Source organism: Lycium ferocissimum, chromosome 10, assembly GCF_029784015.1.
Source record: "Lycium ferocissimum isolate CSIRO_LF1 chromosome 10, AGI_CSIRO_Lferr_CH_V1, whole genome shotgun sequence".
Taxonomy (NCBI): Eukaryota; Viridiplantae; Streptophyta; class Magnoliopsida; order Solanales; family Solanaceae; genus Lycium; species Lycium ferocissimum.
In genome coordinates, this window is record NC_081351.1 from 21,114,515 (window position 1) to 21,125,830 (window position 11,316).

At 36.1% G+C, this 11,316-nt stretch overlaps 1 protein-coding gene across 1 annotated transcript; it reads left to right on the top strand.

Annotated features, from left to right (window-relative positions):
* Positions 1-3,911: 3,911 nt before the first annotated feature.
* On the top strand, positions 3,912-4,304 carry LOC132034707 (protein EARLY FLOWERING 4-like). The gene has a single exon (XM_059425074.1). It carries the CDS (start codon positions 3,912-3,914, stop codon positions 4,302-4,304), a length of 393 nt encoding a protein of 130 aa, XP_059281057.1.
* The last annotated feature ends 7,012 nt before the right edge of the window (positions 4,305-11,316 follow it).

Below are 11,316 nucleotides of genomic sequence, written 5' to 3' on the forward strand. Positions count from 1 at the left end.
TACTCTAGCAAGCAACTTATCAAATAGATCTACATAATCTTGGACAGAAGTTACCTATCTCAATTCCTTAAAAATCACCCATTAGATCATCAAATAATTCTGAACCAAATCTTGCATACAAACATCTCACATATTCCCCCCAACGAGGCCAGTCTCTAGTCAACCTTTGTTTCATGAACGATTGATGCCACTGAAGTGCCTTGCCTCACCTTGGATTCTTCAGGTGTTTCATTAACATCAAAGAATTGTTCTGCCTTGTACAGCCAATCCTTCAAAGCATAACCATCAAATTTTGGAAATTCGACTTAGTAACCCTTAGTAGGCAACTGATAATTCTCATTCCTTTGACACACACGAGCTGGAGCTACATTCTCCTCTAAATTCACCATCTGAGGACCAACTCTATTTGCAGTAGTGTGATCGACTCCATTTGCAGTAGTGTTATCATGGTTAGGGTTTGTATTAGTGTTCATATTGTTTAATATCATCCTCTTAATCTCCTCCATAGCTTGTGCCACTCGACCATCGACTGCACCACGAATCTCAATCACAGAATTCACCACACTTTCCAGTGAACCCTTGAGAGCATCAACCTCCTTACGTAGCTCTTGCATCCTTGTGTTATGGTCTCCCATTGGTCAGAGAATCAGAGCTCTGATACCACTGATAGACTCCTTACAATTGAATTACTAAATTGGGACAGAATTGAGACCTAAAGAACAATTTGTTCTTGAACAGTTGCTCAAAAGTTCAGGTGAACTTGAATGGAACAGAAATGTAATGGATTTCTTATTGATCTTAATATTTTCTAGATAGCTATTACGATTGAGGATTGGAGGTATTTAATGGCATAATTCCCTCCAAATGCCAGTTTCCAGAAGTTAGTTATAACTAACTTCTGGTTCAGTCTGTTAACAGAAAAGGGGACCACGTGTGTGTCACGTGCCCAACTAATTCTATCCTAATAAGCGAACTAACTGCTAATTAAGCTATTAACTGAAAAATGGAAAGTAAGGAACACTTAACTAATTAGGATCGTATCAAGTAGTGCCAAGTGACTTTGATATTTTTAATTGATTCAATGAGACAATTAAAATAAAGAAATTACAAATAAATATCATTTGGTCATCACCTTACAAGTGGTATGGAGTTTGGACATATCAAGTATGCAAATAAAGAGCTTTCATAAAAGTTTTCGTCTCAAAACCTACGACAACGGGATTTGTCTTGTAAGTCGAGCTGAAACGCACTACTTGCCTAGTGCGGGTTATCTCTCCGTGTGGTTTGCGAGCAACTATATAAAGGGGGTTTAACCCCTCATTTTCACCAAGGATAGCGCCGAGGGTTCCCATGTCATTAAAAAAAAATATCATTCGGCCATCTATGTTACAGAATATGTACACAGTGTATAGATAGTGTTAGTGTATAGTTTATACTAAATATTCATATAATATACATACCTATGTGGTCCTACTTTGTTTTTAGTTTCTCTGTATTGATACCTCCTCCTAATTCTAGTGATTTAAGATAAATTAGAATAAATTAGAAAGTGCAAAGTGACTTGTGATTTTTTTTTTTTTTTAATATCATTCAATGAGACAATTAAAAAAAAAAAAAAATTTTGTTTTTGGGGGGGGGGGGGGGAGGAGGGGGATTACAGTCAAATACTCATCTAGTTTCCAAAATATGTATATATGTAGTGCATATTTTATGCTAAATATACATATAATATGAATACCTATACCGTAGATTATGAGATAGATAGATATATACTTCAGCCATGTTTGGTAAATTAGATGATGTTAAGGGTATATTTATGTAAATTTCCCTTAAAAAAAAATAGATTTATAGTCATAGATTAGATGTGGTGTGAGACAGTAAAATAAGTTTTAAAAAACAGAGAATGAGCACTTTACTGAATTGAGTTGTTTGTCACTTATACCTTTATAGCTTGTTTGGATGGTTGTTAAATAGGGTTTGATTATGTATAGTATTGATTGTATTGTATTGTTTCCTGTTGTATTTTACAATATTACAAAGAAGAAATAGGTTACGAGGTGGAGTTATTTTAGAAGAAGGTAGGTTCCTTCTATCCAAGAAACGTTCGAAACAACATGCTACAAAACTGCCAAGCATGGGTAAAATACTATTTTGTACTTCTATAAAATACTATTTTGATGATCTCAACTTATAATAATTGTATACGGCAAGAGAAATAGCGATGGGATGATTTCTTAAAGACAAACACAAACTTTAAGACGTGAAGCATTTATAACCATAGCCACTGTTGCGCATGTTCACATTTAAACTATGTATTATTGAAATGTCAAGAAATGCATAAGAAAATGTTATACCATTTGGTAGACTGTGTACAACTACAAAGTAAAATTGTGACTGGAGTAATGAAGAAAACAATAATGCTAAAGAATGTTTCTTTCTCCCTTGAAGATAAAGGATATCCTTTAAAACTTCACTAGATAGCAATTTTTGGTGAGATTGTGCATTGCAATGACGATAAATATTGATCATGTAGGCTCATTATGTTATTAGTTTGAGCTTGCACTTTTAATTTTAAATTTCACGTAATCCGCTTATTGTAATATTAACTATATTGTTTTAAAAAATCTATACTAATTAGCATGAAATACACATGTAACGTACATGTCCGAAAACTAGTAAACAAAAAATTACGGGATGACGGGAGTAACGCTAATGTACACGTGGATGATTGCTCAAAAATGCTTTACGAGCGCCTTGTATCATTATTCGAATATGTATAAAAATATCTATTTAATTTTTATAAATATTTGATTGTGACCCAATTATCATTAAAAGCTTTCAAATATTCATTTCATGAATTATTGAAAATGGTACAACATTTACGCCACTCGTCAATAGCAAGGGTTAGCTCATTTATGTCATCGAACTATTAAAAGTTGGGGTGTGATCCATGCCATTTTTCAATAAAATCGGTTTTACCATACCAGTTATGACACTTGGTCACCAATTAAAGTTCCACGTCGTTTAATTAAACCAGCACAAATTAAATCCTAAATTAAACTAAAATCCGACCCACAAATCTGTGCTGGTTTAATTAAACGACATGGACCTCTAATTGGAGGCAAAGTATCATATCTAGTATTGTAAAACCTGCGTTAATGAAAAATGACATGGATGAGCCATTTCTGATAGTTCGATGGCATAAATGAGCCAAACTATTGATGAATGGCATAAATGATCCATTTCCGATAGTTCGATGGCATATTTGAGCCTTTTCCCAACTTTAAATTATGAGACCGTCTCTAGAGTTTACTACAGTGTTTTCAACATATGAATTCTCGGATTAAAAATTATTGCCACCTGAGTACTTTTCTGTTAGTTGTTGAAATTCACAATCTTTACTTTTTAAACCGTTTACTACTACTCCTTAAGATGGATAGAGAAAAGGTTCTAAAAGAAAAAGCGATGCTCAGACACTGAAACTGGGAGGAAGAAGTAGTACTACACTTTATTTGGAAGAGCTCTGCAGATATTTTTCCTTTGATTCCCACATGCCCAAGAATACCTTTATTCTGGATTTGGCACTTTTTCATGTTTTTTAACCGGGTCCACTGAGAATATATGGTAAGATATTTTTACTAGATTAACTTATTCCAATTCCCCTTCCAAGAGCGTGGCCTAAAATTCTTCCCACTCATGTCCTCTTCACATGAATACATGATCATGTCATCTCTGTTTCACATGCTACAAGCACAAATAATATCTAATCTTTAGTCTATCTACACTTCCTGACCTCTATATAAAGCAAAAGAAAGAGCCAGGGATGGCACCAACAACTTTCAGCATCTACACTTCTAACACTAAACGAAATCCCTTCATTTCTATTTCCTCATCAATTTAAAAAAAAAAAAATGGAAGACAGTTCAAGCCTCAATCGCCACCGTCAAAGCTTAGCAAAATCGCAATCTCGTAAGACTAATAAGCAACACGTCCGTAGTATGGCTGATAGCTCTGCCATGGAAACCTTCACGGAAGAGCACGATTACAGCATGGAGGAAGGCGACTCCGAGATGTGGAACACCTTTTCCAACAACTATAGACAAGTGCAGTCAGTGTTGGATCAGAACAGATTGTTGATTCAACAGGTTAACGAGAACCATCAATTAAGAACGCACAACAGTATGGTGCAGAACGTGGCCCTAATTCAGGAACTCAACGACAACATATCAAAGGTTGCTTCTCTCTATTCTGATTTCAATACAGACTTCTCAACCATGGTCCATCTACGGAAGAATGGCGTTTGACAGATGATCTAGACCAACTACTGAACCTTCTCTAAGTTTCTATATTTAATCTATCTGCAATAGTAATATAATTAACTTCCTTCTCTCCAGCAAGTTGGATTAAAGACTCTGGCTTGAAATATCGGAATAATTAATGCTCACACCGAGCTGTATGTTATCTAGCTAAGAATTGTGATAGAACCGTATGTTGGTCTGTGTCGTCAAGAAATTCTTGATGAGGTCAAACATTGCCAAAGACATCATACTTCTCTAACTTATTTTGGGTGACCTGTTTCATTGGGCATAAAGTTTAAAACACAATTGCACATGTTTGACATCCGAGAAGTGCCAAAATTACAATTTCTACTACTACTAATTATTGAGTGAGAAAAATTAAGAATTCCATCATATTTCTTAATTCAAATAAGAAAATTCAGTTTCTGTTATCAATTGAATTAAGGAGGTTCATCCGAACAGTTTTTACAAGGTTAAAATTATTTTTTATGTATATATAATAGACGTTGAACCCCTTAGGTTTCTTCGATTTTTTATATTTTAACCCCTCGACAAAATCCTGAAACACGCAGTCGCAGAGTTCACAAGATGAACAACCAGTCTTATCTCAGAGGCTGAGAGAGGAAAAGATGGCAGAATGAAAAAAGGGGGAAGAAAGAGGTCGTACAGTTCCGGGAACAATCAGAAAGTTCAAATGTCAGCAGTCAAAATTTTCATAAAGTTCGTTGAAATCACTTATTTCCTTGAGTACTCGCGAATTAACTAATTACCAACAACCAGCTGTTGTAAATTAAACCAAAACTTCATGTATTTAACTAAAATTCAATGGACACTGTTGGAAACTGAATTCAAAAGACTCAGTGTGAGTGCTCCTTGAAACCAATCCGTGCAGTTTTGGTGATCGAAGGGAATTAAGGAGGTTGAAGAAGAAGGATTCTGACTAATAAGAATCGGTTCATAGCTTTAGTTTACTATGATGAAGTACTATATGACAATGAAAAATTAGTACTCACTAATATATACAGTAGTACTAAAGAGTGAAAATATGATCTCAATGTAGTAAGAGAGGAAAATGAAAACGAAAACAAACACACCTACGTACTATGTCCACCAATTCTTCTTTGTCTTGATACTACTTTCACTCGAGAAAGAAGTTCTGAAACAAAAAGAACATTTTTCAGTTCTTTTCCTGTGTATTATATAAGCCCTGAAGTACTCAAAACTTTTCGGTCATCCAATCTGTTTGGCTTTATCCTCAAGAATTATCAAGCTTCCATAGGTTAATTTGTATGAAACTAGACATCCCTCAATTTCAGTTGGTTCGCTTGTATAACTCGGTATCAATTTTTAGGTAGTTCAGGATTTGATTTCTAGTGTGTTCGGACTAGTTAAAATTTTCTTGTGAGTTATTTAATTTCAATGCAGAAGATGGACACAATGAAACCATTAAAAATACTAAGAGACAGAACTCTAGCGTTTTCTTTCCAAAAAGTAACACTAGCATGAGACGAGAACATAGAAAACATAGGTGTGTTTAATATATGGTATTCATCCGCTTTTGTTACCCCAGAGACCGATGTATACACTTTCTTTCCTATGGCTTAAACTCCATATATTTAATTGAATGTTTTTCAAAAGTTAAGTTTATTGTTGACACAAACGAGAACATTATGCAGTGATAATCTGCACCCACTGAGTTAAATCTTGTATTTGGCTCTGCGTTATCCTTATAGACATATTGTAAGAGTTAAAAGTACATTGAAAAATCATTGCAGAAATCTATCTTCAAAAGAAACACAGAACCGCACAAAATAAGAGGAAAACTGTACATCCTAAAGCACTACTCTCAATCCATTAGAAAAAGAGAAAGAAAACATGAACATTGTTGGAAATGCAATATACTATTCCCATAGCTTTCCGGGACCAAATTAAGCAGGTTCCAAAAGGCCAAAAGCACAGTCGTGGGGTCAAAAAGTGTTATTTAGGCTTGTTAACATATCAATTCTCATGAGTAAGAATTATTTCCATGCAGTACTATTCTGTTAATTAGTTGTTGAATTAACAGACTCAAAATGCCAGGGAAAAGTACTCCACAACTTTTTTCTGAAGAGCTCTCTAGATATTTTTCCATTGATTCCCCCATGCCTAAACAAATACTGTAGTTTATTCTGGATTAAGCTTATGCTGGCCAATTGTGCCCTTTTGCACTTTTTCATTTTTTGATTGGGACCAATGAGAATCCACGAGAAGATATTTTAAATATCATAAAAATCTCCATCATTATAATTATATCCTCTGTTGCCACCTCCGCCATCACTATCAGTCACTACCATCATTGCCCTACTACCAACCACCTTCACCATCACAACTAGCAATGCCACCAACTACCACCAACACATCTTCAACTATCTCATGTTCTTCGTCCACCACCACCAACACCGCCAACTACTAATATCAACCAACTCCACCATCACATTTATAACTCAGATAAAACCTTATTATGCTGGATTAGATGCAATCTATACCACCGTATTAGGAAAGGAAATTAGACCCGTCGTGTGTATTAGCTCATAGATTTGGCGAGATCTGATGACCGGCTCTGTTTGCCCTGAAATTCCACCGATCCTTACCAAATGGGCTGGGGACATATACGGATTGCTTACACGAGCACGGCTTAGCTTATTTTTTTATTTATTTGGTCCAAACGCCAGGGACCCTTGTTTGGAGACCCGTCGTGTGTCTTAGGTCATAAATTTGGCGACATCTGATGACCGGCTCTGCTTCCCCTGAAAATCAACCGGTCCTTACCAAACGGTCTGGGGACATATACGAATTGCTTGTACAAGAACGGCGTAGCATATTTTTTCATTTATTTGGTCCAAACACCGAGGACCCTCGTTTGGAGACTCGTCGTGTGTATTAGCTCATAGATTTGGCGAGATCTTATGTGCCGGCTCTGTTTGCCCAGAAATTCCATTGGTCCTTACCAAATGGGCTGGAGACATATACAGATTGCTTGTACGAGAATGGCATAGCTTATTTTTTTATTTATTTGGTCCAAATACCGAGGACCCTTATTTTGAAACCCGTCGTGTGTATTAGCTCATAGATTTGGCGAGATCTGAAGACCAGCTCTGTTTTTCCTAAAATTCCACCGGTCCTTACCAAATGGGCTGGGGACATCTACGGATTGCTTACAAAAGCACGACTTAGCTTATTTTTTTTTATTTGGTCCAAATACCGGGGACCCTTGTTTGGAAACCCGTCGTGTGTATTAGCTCATAGATTTGGCGAGATCTTATGTGCCGGCTTTGTTTGCCCAGAAATTCCATTGGTAAGAATTCCATCTGTCCTTACCAAATGGGCTGGAGACATATACAGATTGCTTGTACGAGAATGGCATTGCTTATTTTTTTATTTATTTGGTCCAAATACCGAGGACCCTTTATTTGAGACCCGTCGTGTGTATTAGCTCATAGATTTGGCGAGATCTGATGACCGGCTCTGTTTGCCCTGAAAATCCACCGGTCCTTACCAAACGGGCTGGGGACATATACAGATTGCTTGTACGAGAACGACATAGCTTATTTTTTCATTTATTTGGTCCAAATACCGAGGACCCTTATTTTGAGACCCGTCGTGTGTTTTAGCTCGTAGATTTGGCGAGATCTGATGATCGGCTCTGTTTACCCTGAAAATCCACCGGTCCTTACCAAACGGGCTGGGGACATATACAGATTGCTTGTACGAGAACGGCATAGCTTATTTTTTCATTTATTTGGTCCAAACACCGAGGACCCTTGTTTGGAGACCCGTCGTGTGTATTAGCTCATAGATTTGGCGAGATCTGATGACCGGCTCTGTTTGCCCTGAAAATCCACCGGTCCTTACCAAACGGGCTGGGGACATATACGGATTGCTTACACGAGCACGGCTTAGCTTATTTTTTTATTTATTTGGTCCAAACACCGAGGATCCTTGTTTGGAGACCCGTCGTGTGTATTAGGTCATAAATTTGGCGAGATCTGATGACCGGCTCTGTTTCCCCTGAAAATCCACCAGTCCTTACCAAACGGGCTGAGGACATATACGGATTGCTTGTACGGGAATGGCATCGCTTATTTTTTCACTTATTTTGTCCAAACACCAAGGACGCTCGTTTGGAGACCCGTCGTGTGTATTAGCTCATAGATTTGGGGAAATCTTATGCGCCGGCTCTGTTTGCCCTAAAATTCCATCGGACCTTACCAAATAGGCTGGAGACATATACAGATTACTTGTACGAGAATGGCATAGCTTATTTTTTCATTTATTTGGTCCAAACACGGAGAACCCTTGTTTGGAGAGCTGTCGCGTGTATTAGCTCATCAATTTGGCGAGATCTGATGACTGGCTCGGTTTTCCCTGAAAATCCACCGGTCCTTACCAAACGGTCTGGGGACATATACGAATTGCTTGTACGAGAATGGCGTAGCATATTTTTTCAATTATTTGGTCCAAACACCGAGGACCCTCGTTTGAAGACTCATCGTGTGTATTAGCTCATAGATTTGGCGAGATCTTATGTGCCGGCTCTGATTGCCCAGAAATTCCATCGGTCCTTACCAAATGGGCTGGAGACATATACAGATTGCTTGTACGAGAGTGGCATAGCTTATTTTTTTATTTATTTGGTCAAAATAACGAGGACCCTTGTTTTGAGACCCGTCGTGTGTATTAGGTCATAAATTTGGCGAGACCCGAAGTGTTGATTCAGCATCACGGCAAAGAACAATAAATGAAGGTATCTTGTATACCTTCGATTGTCATTTTCTCACAATGACTTTACGATCAATGGTGGACTGTTCAATCCTCATCAGTAGCGTAGTATCCCCTTCTCCTTTCTCCCTTCCCTGATGTAATAAAAGACTTTATGCTCCTTGTACCCATTTATATAATTTCTATCATTATTTTTTCCTTTATAGAAAAAGGTTCTATCATGTTTCTTTCAGCTTAATGATGCCTAGATGTTTGTTCATATTAGGGAAAACAAAAATAAAAATGTTGATCGAGTTCTCCATGTTGTTATGTCTTTCTAGAATACAATTGCATTTGCTTTGCTTCTAATGGGTGTGAATCACTCACATAAAAAATGCTATACCCATGTTTAGTTGGTACGTTTGTCTTATGTGAGCTTTCGAATTTAGCTTCCTGAATGTTTTTTGCAAAGGTCCTCGTTTCTTTGCATGTTTATGGTTAAAAAATGAGCCCCAAATGATGATAGTGATAGAATAGGTAAATTGTTAGATTTTCCCTTATTGGTTGATGGAAAGAGTTGTTATCTCTTGTATGGCCTTGGACAATCCTCACCTCATGAACTAGTTTTTGAGATTGAGTTAAGTCCGAGATTCATTTTGTAACATGGTATCAAGAGTCAAACTCATTCCTCTTCTTTGTTTACCCAACAATGGACCCCATGTTATGTTGTCCACCCTCCAGTTAACTAGGCATCAGTTTGCTAGACGTTCTTAGATTTTGAGAGAATGGACTGTTGTCCCCTTATATGATTTTGGACAATTCCCATACTTGAGCTAACTTTTGGGGTTGATCAAGGCTTAAGATCCATTTTCTTAAATATTCCAATTAACAATGCATACCAAAAAACAAAAAAAAACAAAAAAATGGTCATCACACAGTCCATTTAGGAGAAGCAATTAAAAAGCCCAACACTCTTCTGATTTTTTTAGAAGCAAAAAAAAAACTATAAATTTATTCTTTTAAGAGTTAATTCATTGAAACGTTTCTTTTAATGGACAAGCAAAAACAATTGATTCATAAAATTGAGTTTAAAACTGAATACAAAATTGTCTTAAATAAATAATCAGAAAATTTATGCATTAGATAGAATTAAATATCATTTTCAAGTTTTTTTTAATATAAAAATTCATAATTTTTTTGTATAGTGACATACAAATGCGTTCAATTTTCTTTCCATATTTTCAAGTTATTATTTCAATCTCTTAAGTTACAATTATTTTTAATTTTTCAGCAAAAGCCTTCTTATAACTACTAGAAAATTACTATATGTATCAAAAAGTTACAATTAATATTTAGAGAAATTCATTATTTCCCTCATCACATTAGGAATGTAGTAAACTTTCTTTTCATAGTTTAAAGTTTTTCGTTAAATGACAATAGAACTTTATCTAATAATTTAGAACTTTGAATTAAGCTACTTACATCTTCATATCTACCAACAAAATTTTTTACAACCAGAATCAAGGTATTGTATTGCAACAAACGGCAAATACTTTATTAGCTTGAAAGAACCCTTCTCATGTTATATACTAGGACATGTTATACTAAATTTTTTCATACAGAGCTATTAACTATAAACACGTACTAGTGAGACGTGCCATACTAACTTTTTGGAGTATAGATCATACTTTTAATATTTCTTTCTAATCTAGTTCACTTCCTGTATTTTATGCCTATTTCATTAAGATAACTATTGTTAATCAAATGCTATAAACTGCAATGCAGAGGACCAACTTTCCCTTAGCTTTTGCAAGTATACTAAAGACTCTGAAAATAGGCAGATCATCTTTTAAATGCACATCATCCCTGTCATCAATGACTTCCGTTACAAAAGGTGTATTGTCCAAGATTCATGGGATTCTTTATGGACAATACACCTTTTGTAACGAAAGTCATTTGTCAGGACAGTAAGGCGTCATTTCTCAGGGACAGTAAGTATTAATGGATTATACATCCTTTTTTGTCCATTCTATTAATTTTCAATTAAATAATTAATTCTCTGAGTTTTTTCTTTTTCTAGTGTCATTCCTCTTTGCATGACTACTGGCATTAATGGATGATTCTTACTGCAAGCATGTACCGTTGCCATTGTTCTGGTTCCATACTGCGGTATTTTGATGGCCTTCTGGGTCTTTGGGATAATGCCTATTGATTACCTTAATCCACCCAAATTTGCAGTCCTTGTGGTAAATTAATATTAGTTCATAAAACAGTTTTGTTT

What these genes read in the sequence shown, in the direction of transcription:
- LOC132034707 (XM_059425074.1), top strand. Translation starts at nt 3,912, where the DNA reads ATGGAAGACAGTTCAAGCCTCAATCGCCACCGTCAAAGCTTAGCAAAA.